Below are 16275 nucleotides of genomic sequence, written 5' to 3'. Positions count from 1 at the left end.
AATTGGTTCTGAAGCGGCGTCGCAGAATGTGATTCCCTGTTAGGTATGATTGACTTGGGCGACTGGTCTTCACAGCAGTTGGCCGCGTGCACCTGCACCCCCACTGCAAGCCTGCACTGCAAACCTGCACACCATCTTGACCCCCTGCTCACCCGCTAAAACCTCACACACCCACAAAACCAACCAGTGACATCATAAGGTAGGTAGTTGGGAAGCCTGTTGTTGCCTAGGTACTTACTTACAACTAACTAGAAACGGGTTCAACTCTCTCTCTGTCTACGTACCCGTCTCTGCCTCTGCTGATCCCTCATCTTTCTCTCACTCACACTCACCCACCACCAGAAAAAAAAAAAGGCTCGCGCCGTGGTCTGGAACTTTGCGTCGACTCTATCAGCCCTGCTTTTTAGGCGTCGTCGCTTTCATCCATCTTACACCCATAACCCCGCCCGTCCGCCTGTTGCCCTCTCAGCTGCTGCTTCTGCTCCACGTCTTGTGACTTGGGGCACGGTTTATTTTCTCCTTTCTGTGGGTGACAACCGACGAGAGGAAATCTTGCATTTGCCTTTCCCCGTGGGAAACCTTGGTAAAGGACATAAATACCTTTGAGTAGGGGGCTTTTTCCTGCGGCCCCCATCAACGCAACGCCTCCCCCGGGCTCAGAAGGGTGGAAGGGGAGTGCGTGCCTTGACCACAACGGGCAAAACATGAGTCGCACGTTTTACTTACATCGTCATCGTGTTTAAATGATACCTCTTTCTTTTTCTTTCTTTTTTTCTTTTTGATTGCTCTCCTTAAATCCCGCTTGAATCCGGCTTTTTGACCTAGGTGGCGTTGGACCCTGAGCTCATCCAAGTGGGGCACCGATGCATATCAGTAGCTTTCCTCGGCCGCCTCTCGGGGGAGGAAAGAAATGTCCTTCGGTTGAATTCATCATTGGAATGAATATTCGATTGTACGCCAATACGCCTATCGAGTGCCGAGAGAGACCCTTGATATCTTTGCTCCTGTTTTTTTCCTTCTTGAACCGAGAATATGACAGCTGCTTCCTATTCGTTGCCCCACTGGTTACGCCATAGGCCACCGCTGAGAGAGCGGGGGACACACTGACAATTGGTGAAGGGCAAGGGCCCAGACCCGAGAACAAAGTGATCAAGGGTCCAACCCGTTTTGGGTCGAGGTCATGATTATGGTTTTTGGTGCATTAATGTTACAGATTACGAGAGAAAACTGGCTGCGATGTAACCCCGGCTTGCGTCGCACCGCATGCATGCTGTGGCCAGTAAGTTACTCGCCTTGCGTGGGCTCAGTTTGTTGCGGGTGGGTGCTGGCCTTGGCCCCGGGAGGAGTTGGTTCTGGGGAGTTGACTCGTGGTAAACCAAAAAAGAGAGATGCTTTACGAGTACGATACGGGATGGAAGAAAAATGGTTGCGTACAAATTACAAGAGTTGAAAAGGGTGCTTGAAAAAAACACCGGAGCTGTTTTGGTGTAGTGCGATTAAGTACGGAGTACCTACTAAGGTAGCAAATATAGGTTGGTATGGCGGCATCGTTAAGTAAAATAATACTGATAGAGACTTGCCAGTGGACAGGCTGTTTGTGAGCTCGCTACTAACCGACCTAGGTTCCTAGATACTTACTGAAGTACCTACCCAGGTACCTACCGTGGTATGAAAGAGACTTGCATTGCTCATGCTCGCTCCGTTCAATGTTGATATGGAAGAAAGAAAACAGAAGAAGAGGAAGGAAATTCGTTTGTCCACTTGAAAACAAGGACTCAAGCTTTTTTGTGTCGTAAATTGCCACCAAGCCTGTTTCTTTCTTTTTTTTCCCCCGAGGTGCCTGGGTCACAATGAGGATTCGAGGTACTCAGCAAGTCCCTATGATGGGTGTGAGAGAGAGCGAGAGAGAGACTGCACCTGCCAACCAACCTGCGTCAGTGGTGTCCACCCACCCTTTACCTCTGCGGGGCTGGCCTCTGAGTACTGTGCGTGTGCATGCCCCCAGTGCCTAAGTTATCCAACTTTTTCCCCCATCCACACTTCTCACCCACTATGCCATCATTTGACTCCCCACTCCACTTCCTCTCCTCCCACCCCCTCCCCAAGGAAGAAAGAAAAACAGCCCAGTTTGCCAGCCCAGGCCCGGTCTAGACAACCCTGACAACCCAGACAACCAAGCCTCTTTTTTTTTTTGCCAACTCTCCAGTCCGCCTTCTGTTATTGGCCCTGTCGCTACTCCGTACTCTGTTCCTCTGTTGTCTACGCTGATCTGAGTACCTCTGCCTCTCTGCTTCTCTCCAGTCTGCCTCCCATATTACGGGTTTTTTTACTTCTCGTGTATTTGCCCACACACCCCCCTTCCTCCCCCCCCCCTCATCGTGCCAGTCCCATCGTCCTCCTCTTTCAATCTTGATTTATAAAGACCCTGGAGCCCCGCCCGTCCTCACTCTCTTCTCTTTTCCAAATCACACACTCAGTCCATTTCAAAACGACACAATTCATCGAGCCTGCACCTGATTTTCTACTTCAATCTTGCAATATTCTGCAGACTTCTTCTATTCTGCCTTGTACATTACGCCACGACTTCTCCGGAAACAAAAGCCTTGCAAACAACTTTTTTCTCGGGCGTCTTTCCCACTACCGTTGCAACCCACACAACCGAGCAGAATAACTTTGCCATACCACAAAATCCCATCACGTACCCACCACCTACGCACACGCCAAAACCATCCATCATGCCCGCCACGCAAGACACCAGCGCCATCGCCATGCCCTCCTCTTCTCCCCCCGTTAGCATCAGCAGCTACGCTCGCTTCATGCACGAGCATACCAAGCGCCAGATGGAGGCGTCGCGATCCTCGGCGCCCCAGAGCTCCGGGAGCAGCCAGACGTCAACGTCGAGCTCCATGAGTAACGGTGTCAGCAGTACCTAGTCTGCTCACGGAACAAACATCAAAAAAAGCGAGAGGAAAAGAATCAAAAGACAATCGGAGCTTTCAGGTTCACACGCACACGAACACCCACATTGTCGACTTTTTCCTCTTGTTTTACACGGGGGCGTCTTTTCACTACCAAGCATAACGCTTGTTTCAATCACCACCTTACCTAGCTTTCCAAGGACGGTTACGCTTTGGATCGCATTTCTTCCATCATCAGTCACGTCAGCGGACAGGTAGCACCCCCAGTGGCGCTACTCTTCTCTCCTGGTACCAAAAAAAATATGCTCTTCTTGACAAATTCTTCCGAGGATGCGTCCTATTTCCAACAACCAGCAAGAGACACCGGGTTCGACAGCACGGCTCCATGTTCTCATGCTTTTTCATCTTTTTCTTTTACATCACGAACGGAACGATACACGCAAACATGCCACGGCGTTAGGGGTTTTTTGGCTTTGGCCTTTTTTTTCTCGCCTATTCTCAGGTTTAGGTTTAGTTCACGCTTGTCACAATTTTATCTCAAGCTCTTGTCACATACGATTAGAAGGGGTCAGTTTCAGTGTAGCATTCAGGAAACAAAGTAGTCTCAAGTACCTGGTAATAAGGAAAAGACGAACTTGGTTCTGTCATGTTTTAACTGGCAAAATTGATATCCGCAAGTCAAATCAACCACTTTCCACACCGTGATATTTCTCTATTCTGGTATACATGTACCTTCGTGACCATATGTGCTCATCACGACGCGCGGTGTTAACCTTGGTACACTTACTGAAAGCATTACAAAGCGAAATACATGCGAATATAGTTTTTAATTGTCGAGATTGTTGTTACTCTGGCTCGTACCTGTCCATTGCAATCAATTGCATGTCAGTCTTACAGAAAATGAGGTTGGCTTGTACCAATATATGACAACAAAACGCTCAAAACGCCCCAGAACGCTCATCATTATCGGAAAACCCCCTAGCGCTTGTCAAATAATGCTTTGTTACCATGATCGTAATTGGCGATGCCAAAAAGACCCAACACCAAGAAACTCCATCCCAGTAACACATTCCCATAAGTCCCCTCTCCACAAGGTTCTGGCATCACACCAACGACGGCTTCTTCTTGATGCCCAGCAGCGCCGAGTGGTCCTTTTTCTTCTTGACTGTCCTCTTAAACGACGGCACCGGCACCGGCGGCGGCGGCATCTCGGCCCCGTTGGCCACCACAGCCGACGACGATGACGACGCGCGCCCCCCATCTTGCCTGTCCTCTTCTAGTAGTGCCTCCGTGGCCGCCGGCCGTCTCTGCTCCTCCTTCTCCTCCTCCTCCTCCTCCGTCCCCGCCGCGGAGGTGCGGAGCGACGGGCGCGCAAACGCCTTGCGCGCAGCCTCGGCGTCCTCGGCGTCCTGGCGGGCGCGTTCCTCGTCCTCGCTCCTGACCACGGCGTCGGCAAAGTCTACGCCGTCCTTTTCCGACCGGTGGATGCGGGCGTTGCGCTGGCGAATCTCGTCAAGGGCATCGGCGGCGGCCATCTCGCGGCGCGCGTCGGCGTTTTTCGCCTCGAGCTCCTCCATGGCGGTGCGGGCCTCGGCCTCCTCGCCCGCGGCCTCGGCCTCCTCCCGCTCCAGCCGGTCGAGGCGGTCCTCGAGGCTCTCGTCGGCGGCGGCGCGGTCGCGCCAGGGCTCCATGTTGCGTGCGGCGCCGCTCACCATGGCGTAGTCGTTGTTCTTGGGGTCGGTGCGGAACGTGATCTCGGCGCTGCACCGCGTGCACTTGATGTGAAACGAAAAGATTTGAATGTTGAGGTACCGCTGTGTCTGGTCCGTCACCTTGCGCGAGTTGAACTTGCGGCCCCGGTAGATGAACTCGCCGCATGTCAGGCACTTCATCGAAAAAGGTGCCATCAGCCGCACCGTCTGGATCCGCGGGCCCGTCTGCTTGGGGCCGCCCCCGCGCTTGACGAGACGGGGATCAAAGTCCGGGGGGTAGTATTTCTATTTGGGACAAAAGAAAGAAAATTGGTGTTAGTATGTCGGACGTCTTTCATGGAGTGGGTGGGGGGTGACGAGACTGGGAAGGTCCTCTTTGCCACGTACCTGAAGGACTTTGCGCTCCGACATGCTGGGCCACGGGCTTCGGTATCCGGTCCTGTGTTTTTATTTAGTCTCTTATCCGAGGTAGCCGTATAGCGTACGTCTCGTAGCGGGTAAACGATCAAGAAAAGGTGATGCGAGAGAGAGGAAGTCGATGGTGATGCGCGTGGGGCATTCATGCGCCGGATTTTTTTCGGGGCTGCGTCGCTGCCTGCAGACATTAGGTACTTTGGCGAACCGCCACCACTGCCTCTTCAAAGCAGCATCACTCCAATTCTGCAGCAACCTTTTTTTTTTTTTTTGGCTTTCCTGCCAAATTGCCTTACCAACGCGCATACTCCATTTCGAGTACCTGCCGCGATCCCGATTTAATCCACACAGGCACGAACTCACAAAAAAACGCCTGATCATTACCAACTGCCCACCATGCCCAAGGCAGAGGCCGGCTCGGTCAAGCACCTCAACAACAAGCTCAAGTCCAAGGGCCTGCAGCGGCTGCGATGGTACTGCCAGGTGTGCGAGAAGCAATGCCGCGACGCCAATGGCTTCAAGATGCACACGCAGTCCGAGAGCCACGTGCGGCAAATGCTCGTCGTCGGCGAGGACCCTAAAAAGTTCATCAACGACTTCAGCAACCAGTTCTTATCCGACTTTGTCAACCTCCTCAAGACGGGTCACGGCGAGAAGCAGGTGCACATCAACCACTTCTACCAAGAGTACATTGCCAACAAGGAGCACATCCACATGAACGCCACCAAGTGGCCGTCGCTGACCGAGTTCGCCAAGCACCTCGGCCGCGAGGGCATCTGTCGCGTCGAGGAGAACGACAAGGGCATCCACATCGCCTGGATCGACAACTCGCCCGACGCCCTCCGCCGGCAGGAGGCGCTGCGCCGCAAGGCCGCCCAGACCCAAGGCGACGAGGAGGTTGAGCAGCGCATGATTCGCGAGCAAATCAGGCGCGCGCAGCAGGCTGCCGGCGCGGGCGCGCACGACAAGGACGCCGACAAGGACGCCGAGGATCGCGAGCTCAGGAGGCAAGACGGCGAGAAGATAACCCTGTCGTTTGGCGGCGGAAACAGCAAGCCCAAGGCGACGACGACGGCGACGACGACATTGGCGACAACTACGGCTACATCACCCGACGACGCTACTTCTGGAAACCCCGACGCAGACACCAACGAGAAAAAGGCAGATGATGACAGTACCGCCGCACCCGACGCGAAGAAACCCAGTGGCAGCTTCTCCTTCAAGGCCGCCGGCAAGGCGCCGGTCAAGAACGTCTTTGCGCAGGCCAAGAAGAATGCGCTGTCCGGTGGTGGCGCCGGCGTCAAGAAGCCGTCCGCGTTTGGGGCGCCCAAGAAGATGAGCGAGGCAGAGCGCATCATGCGTCAGGAGATGGAGCGTAAGCGCACGCGCGACGGTGCCGGCTCGGGAAACCCCCTCAAGAAGCAGAGAAGCAGTTAAAATAGTGCTACTAGGCTGCGCAAATTCCATTGCATATTGTAACGGCGTTTTGGTGCTTGCAAGGGGGAAGTGTACAATCTTTATCTGGGGTACGGAGTTACAGAGGCCTTTTTTTTTAAAGATACCATAAATGGCAGCATATTCTATTCTCTCTTGTCGAAATTCTTCTTACTGTTTCTTTTTGCAAATGCCTAGCAGTCTTTTTGAAAATCAAAACGCCTAGAGCGCCGAAATATCCCGATCCCGCTCCCACGTATCCCTGTTGTATTCGCTCCTACTTGCCCCAAAATGCTCGAGTTTCCGTAATCGTCGCGCCCTTGTCTTATTCCGCCTCGGCCTCCGTGCCGTCTCGCCTACACACAGTAACATTAGCTTCTTTGTGCTTTCACAGGGCAAAGGGGTGGGGGGCAGATGGGTTTACACGCACGGAATATACTGTATCCTGTACTCGTCTTCGAGCGCCGACCGGATCTCGTCGGGCAGTTGGCCCGAGACCTTGATTGCATACACGCCGGGCACGTAGCCGTCGAGGCGCTGCCACTTGGCGACCCACGACTTGGACGGGTCGGCGAGCGTGATGAGGCCCTCAAAGACCTGCGACGTGCAGCTCTCAATCTGGTCCTGCGAGCCCGCGAGGTGCAGGAACTCTTCGCAGTTGGGGCACCCTTCGTCGCGGAAGCGCTGGCGGCAAAAAGGATCATTAGTACATCGTCCCCGACTTTGCTGGCGGCAGGGGGGGGGAGGGGGGCAAGCGGTCGCTCACGCTGTAGGTCATGACGACGGAGCAGACCATGCACGCGCGCAGATAGCGCAGCTGGCCCGGCGTCACGAAGTTGGCCGACGCAGACATGGTTTCGACGATCGGTGAGGGTGACGATATGGGGGCGGGTGAACACAATTGCTTCTATTTCGGCTTCTTTTTCCACCAGTTCGTATATCCGCTAGGTTGGCAAGCCCTTCAATCAAGTCCCAGTTGTCGTTGTGCGGTTTTGCTGATCCCAAGAAATGGAGGGACGAGGCGACGTCGGGGTGTTTGGCACACTGACCTTGCGCGCAAAGCGGACCCGATAGATGCATATCTTCACCACCACCAAGAGCTCGACCTCTTTTTTTTTTTTTGCACGTCTTCTCTCGTACTGGTCGACGGCCAGGACCTTCACTTTTCTATTTGTCCCGCTCAGTATAGCTTCTTTGTCCACGGTTCGAACCCTTTCTTTACTTTTGGTCCGTCAGCAAGGAAAGGTCACTACAAGAACCAGGCCACAACCCACACAATACAATAGCCATGGCATCCCAAACCACACGCCGCGAATTCACCATCAAGGCCCCGGAGTTTGCCTACGCCCACCTGGAGCTGCACACCGACGGTAGCAGCGCGCCCGAGGCCGTCGCGCTCGACGAGCTCCTCGTTCGATCGTACTGCGCCGACGCGCTGCGGCAGTACCTGGGACAGACGGGCGCCGGCATCCCACTCGACGTCCTCAAAGTCGCGGGCCGGCAGTGCTGGGTGCGCATGCCGCGCGACGACGTCCAGTCATTCGCGGCGGCCCTAACTGCGTATCGCGGGAGCGTGGCTGGCGGCGGCGGCAGCGGCGACGGTGGCGGCACCTTGTTCCTGCTGCGCGTCAAGCAGTGCTCCGACTGGCTGGGCACAATGGTCGGCAGCGAGGCGCTGGAGAAACTGTGGCGGGGTTGAAAGAGAGCGCGCGAGGGAGAAGAAAGAAACCCCATTCTCAAGACCTACGCAATGACAGCACTTTATACTCTCTGGACAAGGGAAAGAGTCTTCGCCATCTTCGCTCAGCCAGCTCTTATTCAGCATGGGGAATCGATACTAGAAAGGCATGTGTTTCGATCGCATATATACGTCTCATCCGCGCCGGGTATCCTATATACAACAATCCCATGTCCTCGCCCGTCGCCGCAAAGCCGAAAGAAACAAAAAAGGTTTATTCCACCATTGTCCAAATTCGTCCTTTTTGCATGACTGGTATCATTTTTGCAGTCAAATGTCACATTCCAGAACCCTCTACTGTCAAAGTTTCTTTTATTTTTTAATCTTCATCAATGCGTATATGCTCTCGCGCCACGCTCACGCCAGGGAAGACATGAGCGAGTTCTGGGCATAAGCCTGCAAGAAATGATTAGCTACAGGATCAAATCAAGCCTTGTTCGTCACGAGCATCTTACCATGGGTCGAATATCCGGGTGGGGGACTGCATCAAACTGCTCATACTGCAGCTTATAGTCCGAGCGAATGTTGATATACGCACCGCGGTTCTCAGTAGAGTCGCAGTATCTGGGGGCAGAGAAGACTAGGAGACAATTAGTCGCGTTGTGTCGAAGTGGATCTGCTGTCACTGACCGGTAATGCATCGGCCGTCATGCTGGACTTCATAACCGTCCATACGGACTTCGTGGCTTCGAATAATGGCTTCGAGTCCATTGTTCTCACAGAAGCGCTTGGTGATGTCCGGACCAAACTGCATGCCAACACCACGCTTGCTTGGTCCGCGACCCTGCTCTTCTTGAGGGTCAGTCCAAAGCATCTCCATCATGAGACCAGATTGGCCAGGTTGCTTCTGGTTATGTCTGTTAAGCTTTCGAATGTCGTCGAGGGTGACCTTGTCATCGGAGAACAAGCCACCATGAAGAACCAGGTACTTGCTGCCGACAAGAGTGGCCAGAGGTAGGGCAGAGAAGCTTTCAGAGAAGATCTTGAAAATCCTGAAATCATGTTAGTAGAATTCAGGGCAAATTGAGCCATTGGCAGCATTGGAAATACCTCTCGTTGTACTTGGCCTTACATTCTCCCTCGAAGCCATAGACCTTATTCATGTCATCCGTCTCGTGGTTGCCACGGTTCAGGAAGAAGCCATTAGGACGTAGCCACTTGTAAGCGTAGAGCAGCAGGGCAATTTCGCAAGACCACGATCCACGGTCCACAAAGTCGCCGTTGAACAGGTACCAGTGCTTGTCCGTCGGCCTGCCATTTCTGCGGAACAGCTCCAATAGATCAAAGTATTGGCCTTTGAATGTTAGCGCATTGGAAAAAGTCAGCATGCACTGCTGCTACATACCATGTGTATCGCCACAGACAGTCAGCTGGACATCGTCGGGAATCTCCATCTCAACCATGGTGGCCTCATCGTAGATGATATTCTTGACAGCGACGAGAATTTGGTAGACATATTTTTTGGCAATCTTCTTGCCATTCTTGAATCTTTCGATCATGTCATCGATAAATTCTTGCGTCATTTCCTCGCCAAGTTCAACGCCATCATAGTTGTCTTCGACAAACATGGACGCAATGTCCAGACCCTCGGCAGCAGAGGGCTCATCGCCAACCTCGATGGCGGCATAGAAAGCAAGCTGTCGCACAATCTTCTTACACTCCTCCAGCTTCAATCGCGCATCTTTGTTCCCAGGGTCGAGGCGTACACATTCCTTAAAATCTTCCACGGCTTCCTTGGGGCGCAGGATGGCAGTTCGGGCAAGGCCTCGGCGGTAGTAAGCCTTGTGGCGACAAGATTAGTACGGCGGTGCACAGCGCACGCTGAGTTGCTGCACGTACCTTGACAAGCTTCGGGTTAAGCTCAATGGCCTTGCCAGTGTCTATAATGGCATATCCAAAGGCCTCTGTTTTGATGTATGCCTACAGAGAAGACCCGAAAGTCAGTCACACGATCAGGCCGCGACGGAGGCGGGCGGGATTGGGTCGGCCAGCCTACCTGGGCACGGTTGGTGAAGAACGTAGGTTCCTTGTCATTGAGATCGATAGCCTGCGAGTAAGACTTGATCGCACCCGGAAAGTCACCAGAGGCAAAGGCCTTGTTGCCCTGGTTCTTGAGGTCGACAGCTTGCGACATGGTGGGCTTCGTGCTGCTGTTGCCCGGGGTTCGGTGCCGTATTCGGAGGTTGGCGATCGACGGTTCGGGTATAGGCTTGGGAGTTTTGGAAGACACAAATGAGCTCTTGCGACTAGAAGAAGGCGAGGAGAATATGACGCAGTAGCCCGAGTAGATTTCGCCGCAGAAAAGCCAAACAGGATTGAAAAAGATGCGCGAGTTCAATCGCTGCAGCCGCCGACCAAGAGCGAGGCTGGCTTTGGTGTGACTTGCGGGGCGAGCCCGCGGCCCTGGAAGGTTCCACCTGATGCAGGCATAGGGCTCTTTGCCACTAACCTGACCCAGGCAGCTGCTGTAAAGCGCGCTGACTGCCGGCATGTCGCCACTGAACCCCCTGTAAGCCTTGCCTGCCGCACACTGGACAATCTATGTCGGTTAAGTGCATATTTATCTGGTAGCCGCTCTTAGCCCGTCCGGCGTCTGTCTGCATAGAGGAGCTTCGCCATTCAATCTCAAAAGTGTTCACTTTGGTCACGTCGCATCACATTCACACATCGTGACGGGCCTTATTGGATGCGCTTTCGGATATATAGGTCTACATATGCCAGTATGCATCCATTTTGATAGCATCTCTCGCAGTTTGCCGTCAGCACCATGGCCCAGCCTGGCACCTCCAATGCCATCATTCGGAAACGGCAGGATACGGAGTTGATGGCTCCTCCGCCACCTGTCAAAAAGATCAAGAGGCCAAGAGAGGTACTTGATGAGGATAGTTATACCAATGCGCTCTCACAAATCATAGCCAGAGACTTCTTCCCTGGCTTGTTAGAAACGGAGATACAGCAGGAATACTTGGACGCCCTGGATTCGAAAGACGCAGCTTGGATATCGAGTGCCGGCCAAAGGTTGCGCCATGTCAATACACTGAAGAAGAACAAGAACAAAGAGTCTTCTAGATCACATCCACCTGCAGATGCCGGGAAAACACCAATGACATATGCCGGCGACACGCCAATGTCAGTTGCGACGCAGGTCGTCGAGGAACGCCCAGCAGTCGGAGCCCACATGAGTCTCACCAAATTCCAAGAAACGTTTACGAGTGAAGACAATGAAAGCTTTTACAAACTCATTGACAAACAAAATCAGAAAAAGGCCGACAAATATGCCTGGTTATGGCGTGGCAACAAGATGCCGTCCAAGCAAATGATTGCACAAAAAGCGGTTACAGATCGCTTAGCGCAGGAGGGGAAACTTATCGACGATGGTTTCATGAAACGAGATAGATTGGCGATCAAAGATAGCGACGATCGGCCTGCTCGTCCGGATAGCTGGAAATTGGAACCCCAAAATGGCTTGATGTTTGGGCCCAAGGATCTCAGCGATGGTGTAAAGACAAGGGCACAAGCGGCAGAAGATGCCTCCCGAGCAGGGCCAAGAACTGTCGTCTACGCCAATACCCGAGTTCCGCGGCCACATATGCCACAGCGCCCACCCTCGCCCACAATGTCTTCTATCCAAGACGCTATTGCGGGGAAGCCTCGTGCAAAAGACTCGTTCTCTAGTGTGGCCGGTGGCGACGAAACACCTCGGGTCAATGGTTATGCTTTTGTGGACGATGAAGATGGCCACGACGGTTTGACGGAAGAGACGCCTATAATTGACCTAGGTTCTGGTGACACAAACAACCCATTCAAAATACAAGAACGAGGGAAAAAGGATGTCTTGCATGAAAAGATGGTGGATCGGATAGCCAAGTCGAAACGCGAATCTACCCGCAATGGCTTCACCGGACGCTCTGAGCCTTTGGAAGTTCCCAAGTTTCCAAGCAGCCCCCGAGTCTCAGTCGGGTTGACACCAGCAGCTCAGCGACTTTGGAGTAAAATGGGGACGCCCAAAGGGAAAACACCAAGCAGCAGCTCCTTTGGGCAGTCGTGGGAAGAAACGCCGTTGCGACGAGGTTCCTCATTAAAGAATGCATCCAAGCCCAGCACCAAGCCTAAATGAGCCAATAAACTTGTAAATATATACATGTACTCAATAAAAATTATGATTGGATGAGTTTGTATATTTCGCCATTAAACTTGAAGAGGGACAGATCCATGATTCTCTGATATCGCTTAACTGCATATGTCGACGGCAGCCTGTGTTGTAGGGTCCACCGGCTGGAAGCTCTTAGTTGCTAGAAGCTCGAAAGGTTTCGACGTCACCACTTGTTCATGAGGACCGATTCTCCCGCCACCGCGACACGCCCGACATGAGGTTCGCGGATCTTGCCATTGACCTGGTCGCGGTGCTAAGCGCCTCGCGGTCAGTCGCCAGCAAGCATGTTGCCCTCCGGGGGCGGCAGCTGCAGTGCTATCGCAGCGCCACAGCGACAGTCGTCGACCTAAAGAACAAGGCCGAGGCAGCAGGTGCAGAGGTTTCTGACCAGGTCAGCACCCAATTGGGCTCAATCAAAGCCGAGATCACCAGGTCAGATGTTAGTGCACCGAGAACGGAGCCCCCGCCCGCGATGCCACCACGACCTGCGTCGGTGCCAAGCCCCCAGACGGAGAGCAGATATGCGCAGGCATCGCGCGAGTTCAACGCCACCGCAAAGCCTAATGCGGAAGACCTAGGCCTCCCTAGTGGTGTCGATGTCAATATTTTTCATACAACGCGAGGATCCCAAATTCTGGATTCAGTGCGCAAGCAGCGTCACAGGCAGGCCGCAGCTTCTGCCGGAGGTCCTCCCAAGGAACACCCGCTGCGGCATTGGGGGTCCTCTCCTCCTATTCCGCAGGAGCCAATTGTCGTGAAATCAGAATCACCACCGGCAACGAAAGCTACTCAGGCACATACGCCATCCTCAGCTCAAGCAGATGTCGGCACAGCGCCAGTGTCAGAGCAGCCAGTCATCACGACGCCTACCGAGGCTGTCAATGAGGGTGATTCAAAACCAGCTTATCAACTCCGCGAGTCTAGTGTACCTTCATCACGTGTGAGCCGCTTATGGAATTACGGCGGCCTCGCGGCCGGTATGTTTGGCGGTGCCATCACGGAGACTGTGAGCAGAGCGTTCGGCAGTGGTGGACAGGGAAGCGTACTACTCAGCGGCGGCAACATGGAGCGCCTTGTCTCTAAGCTATCGCGCATGCGTGGCGCGGCGCTTAAGCTTGGGCAGATGATGAGTTTCCAGGACTCCAAGATGCTGCCCGCCCCCATTCAAGAAGTACTTCAGCGAGTGCAGGACCGCGCGGATTACATGCCGGCGTGGCAGCGAGACCGTGTCCTCAAGGCCAACCTGGGACCGAAGTGGCGCGACCTCTTTTCCGAATTCGAAGAAACACCCATCGCGGCAGCTTCCATTGGCCAGGTCCACAAGGCGCGTCTCAAGGCTAATAATCGCCGTGTCGCCGTCAAAATTCAGTTCCCAGGCGTCGCCGACTCCATCAACTCGGACCTCGACAACCTGAGCATTCTTCTCACCGCAACCAAACTCCTTCCTCGAGGGCTGTACCTCAATAAGACGATCGACAACGCGCGGCTGGAGCTCGGCTGGGAGTGCGACTACGAGCGGGAGGCCGTGTGTGCCGCACGCTACAAGGCGCTCCTCGCGGGCGAGCAGGACGTCTTTGAGGCGCCGACCGTCTACCCCGAGGCGTCCGGCAAGCACGTTCTGACTATGGATTTCCTCGACGGCGTGGGCGTCACGCGCGTAAAGTCGTTCACGCAGGAGCAGCGGGACTGGATCGGCACCCAGATACTGCGGCTATGCCTGCGCGAGATTACCGAGTTCCGTTTCATGCAGACGGACCCCAACTGGACCAACTTTCTTTATAATGCCACCAGCAACAAGCTCGAGCTGCTCGATTTTGGCGCCTCGCGCGAGTATCCGGAGGAGTTTGTGCGCGAGTACGTACAGCTGCTGGCGGCCGCGTCGCGGTCCGACCGTGGCGAGGTCAAGCGGCTCTCGGAGAGCCTGGGATACCTGACAGGCCACGAGAGCAAGGTCATGGTCGATGCGCACATCCAGTCGGTGTTGACGCTTGCAGAACCGTTCCTGGCCTCAGCGCCCGAGGTCTACGACTTTCACGACCAGACCATCACAGAGCGCGTCAAGGCCCTCATCCCCGTCATGCTTCAGGAGCGGCTAGCACCGCCACCCGAGGAGACGTACAGCCTGCACCGCAAGCTGAGCGGTGCGTTCCTGCTCTGCGCCAAATTGGGCAGCAAGGTGCGCTGCCGGGAAATGTTTGAAAAGGCCGTGGCAAAGTCTGGCTACGTCTAGAGGCCTATATTTCTTCACAGCCATAGACAAAACAACAGCATATTGTACAACAGTCACTTTATAATAAACGGAAAGCACAAGAGATAAGGGAAGAGGCATCGCATGCCTGTTTGTATTGTATGTATATAGCCTTTATAGATTTCCGTAGTCATGGAGCGTTGGGTATCTCTCTCATCATGATATTTTGCCCTGTTCATTCGACATGTCCTCCAAGCGCCACTCCTTTCTTCCATGTCACCCCAGAGGCCTTCAGCGCCGCGGGCGCACCAGGCTATCGAGCTCCTTCCTTTCCTTGCCCGCCACCTTTTTGCGCTTGCGCTCGATGGCGCGATCCACCTGGCCCTTGCTCATATCGGCGAAGCGGTTCGTCAGGAGCTGCGTCTTCTGCGCGCTCTTCTTCAGGTAGAAGGGCTGCTTGCCCTGCGCGACCAGCTCCTTCTCCTTGGTTCTGTGCGCGCGCAGCAGCTCCTGCGCCTCGTCGCGCTTCTTCTGCGCCTTCTTCTTCGACTCCATCGACAGCAGCTGCCGCTTCAATGCCTCCTTCTCCGCGGGGCTCTTGGTCTTCTTGACCTGCGCCTTGAGGTCCGCCATCTCACGGTCGCGGTACTCGTCGAGGAAGGCATACGCACGCCGCGTCTTGTCCTCGTCGACAGGGCCCATGAGCGGATCGAAGCGCGGGTCACGCGCCTTGCGCCGCGGGTCGGCCAGGATCTCGCGCCGCCGCGAGACGGGCTTCTTGGAAGATTGCTCCTGTGGCGCGTGCTTGGACGTGCGGCTGGGCCTGGCCGCGCTCTTGTCCTTGTCCTTGTTTCTACTTCGGCGGGCTTCGGCTTCTTCTCGAAGGGTCATTCTGGGCTCTGCATTGTCAAATTCGGCGTCTGCTGTCTTTTTCTTCTTTGCGCGTCGGCTTGTAGGTGGCATGGACGCTTGCGCGCGAGCTAGAGCTCCAAACGAGACCGATGAGAGGTCAACCTTGGGCGGCGCTTCATCTTCTGATTGGGACTGTGTGGAGTGTTAGCCGCACATCACTGAGAGCGTAGCCTGTTAATGGCTCTTACATCTGAATCGTCATCGCCTTCGGCGTCTGACGGTTCGTCACCCTCGGTATCTTGATTGCTACCATCTTCATCCGATACATCGTCGACGGATGGCTGGCTGTCTGACTCTGGTTCGAGGTCCCACTTCTCTTCACGTCGCGAGCGTACTCGTCTATCTAATCCAAGAGATTGGACTTTTCGTTTCAGCGGCATTGCGATTTGACTGTATTGTGTTCCGAACCGTTTGCCACCAAGCAGCTTTTTTTTCTTAGATGGAAGCGGGTAACTGCGAGGATCTTGTGCTATCGATAAGGCGCTACAGAGGGCGGAGAACCCGCTGTAATCGTGCACCTGTTTTAGTGCCACCCAAACTACCTAGTATCAATCATGTCGAACAATGCTGTGTTTGCCTGGCCACTTTTATTGATCAACTGCTGCACGTATTCCAATATGCCAGTTCACATCGTCAAATCATTGAAGCAGGACACAAACATTCCCACTTGGAGTCACACTAGGAGTGCATAAGCACACAACATTGTATGCCGCCTCTGCAAAGACTCCCCTTTGTCATTTCACCCTCGGGGCTCATCGCAGCCAAAGTGGTCTTGAGCATCCAGCCTTGCGCTGTCCACATCCATT

General features: G+C 54.2%; 9 protein-coding genes across 9 annotated transcripts; 5 read left to right on the top strand and 4 right to left on the bottom strand.

Moving 5' to 3' along the window:
• Positions 1–2735: 2735 nt before the first annotated feature.
• Positions 2736–2933, top strand: V2A60_004565 (uncharacterized protein; the record flags this gene model as incomplete). The annotated part of the gene is made up of 1 exon (XM_083255882.1): positions 2736–2933. The coding sequence occupies one exon, from the start codon at positions 2736–2738 to the stop codon at positions 2931–2933; it is 198 nt and encodes a 65-aa protein (XP_083112008.1).
• Positions 2934–4021: 1088 nt separating this feature from the next.
• Positions 4022–5041, bottom strand: V2A60_004564 (mRNA splicing protein YJU2; the record flags this gene model as incomplete). The annotated part of the gene is made up of 2 exons (XM_083255881.1): positions 4022–4915; positions 5018–5041. The coding sequence occupies 2 exons, from the start codon at positions 5039–5041 to the stop codon at positions 4022–4024; spliced, it is 918 nt and encodes a 305-aa protein (XP_083112007.1).
• A 399-nt stretch (positions 5042–5440) lies between these two features.
• V2A60_004563 (domain of Kin17 curved DNA-binding protein-domain-containing protein) lies at positions 5441–6481 on the top strand (the record flags this gene model as incomplete). The annotated part of the gene is made up of 1 exon (XM_083255880.1): positions 5441–6481. The coding sequence occupies one exon, from the start codon at positions 5441–5443 to the stop codon at positions 6479–6481; it is 1041 nt and encodes a 346-aa protein (XP_083112006.1).
• Positions 6482–6803: 322 nt separating this feature from the next.
• V2A60_004562 (transcription elongation factor SPT4) lies at positions 6804–7331 on the bottom strand (the record flags this gene model as incomplete). The annotated part of the gene is made up of 3 exons (XM_083255879.1): positions 6804–6834; positions 6909–7162; positions 7245–7331. The coding sequence occupies 3 exons, from the start codon at positions 7329–7331 to the stop codon at positions 6804–6806; spliced, it is 372 nt and encodes a 123-aa protein (XP_083112005.1).
• Positions 7332–7766: 435 nt separating this feature from the next.
• On the top strand, positions 7767–8177 carry V2A60_004561 (uncharacterized protein; the record flags this gene model as incomplete). Its single annotated transcript, XM_083255878.1, has 1 exon — positions 7767–8177. One exon carries the CDS (start codon positions 7767–7769, stop codon positions 8175–8177), a length of 411 nt encoding a protein of 136 aa, XP_083112004.1.
• A 396-nt stretch (positions 8178–8573) lies between these two features.
• On the bottom strand, positions 8574–10707 carry V2A60_004560 (protein serine/threonine phosphatase; the record flags this gene model as incomplete). The annotated part of the gene is made up of 7 exons (XM_083255877.1): positions 8574–8612; positions 8672–8796; positions 8847–9208; positions 9267–9510; positions 9562–9997; positions 10056–10136; positions 10213–10707. 7 exons carry the CDS (start codon positions 10705–10707, stop codon positions 8574–8576), a joined length of 1782 nt encoding a protein of 593 aa, XP_083112003.1.
• Positions 10708–10983: 276 nt separating this feature from the next.
• V2A60_004559 (splicing factor ESS-2 family protein) lies at positions 10984–12333 on the top strand (the record flags this gene model as incomplete). The annotated part of the gene is made up of 1 exon (XM_083255876.1): positions 10984–12333. One exon carries the CDS (start codon positions 10984–10986, stop codon positions 12331–12333), a length of 1350 nt encoding a protein of 449 aa, XP_083112002.1.
• A 250-nt stretch (positions 12334–12583) lies between these two features.
• V2A60_004558 (ABC1 kinase family protein) lies at positions 12584–14599 on the top strand (the record flags this gene model as incomplete). The annotated part of the gene is made up of 1 exon (XM_083255875.1): positions 12584–14599. One exon carries the CDS (start codon positions 12584–12586, stop codon positions 14597–14599), a length of 2016 nt encoding a protein of 671 aa, XP_083112001.1.
• Positions 14600–14848: 249 nt separating this feature from the next.
• Positions 14849–15849, bottom strand: V2A60_004557 (uncharacterized protein; the record flags this gene model as incomplete). Its single annotated transcript, XM_083255874.1, has 2 exons — positions 14849–15601; positions 15658–15849. The coding sequence occupies 2 exons, from the start codon at positions 15847–15849 to the stop codon at positions 14849–14851; spliced, it is 945 nt and encodes a 314-aa protein (XP_083112000.1).
• Between the last annotated feature and the right edge of the window lie 426 nt (positions 15850–16275).

The sequence above is a fragment of the Cordyceps javanica genome, chromosome 3, assembly GCF_051103115.1.
Source record: "Cordyceps javanica chromosome 3, complete sequence".
In the NCBI taxonomy this organism is placed as follows: Eukaryota; Fungi; Ascomycota; class Sordariomycetes; order Hypocreales; family Cordycipitaceae; genus Cordyceps; species Cordyceps javanica.
Note: the sequence above shows the minus strand (reverse complement) of the source record. Positions and strands in the feature narration are given on the sequence as shown.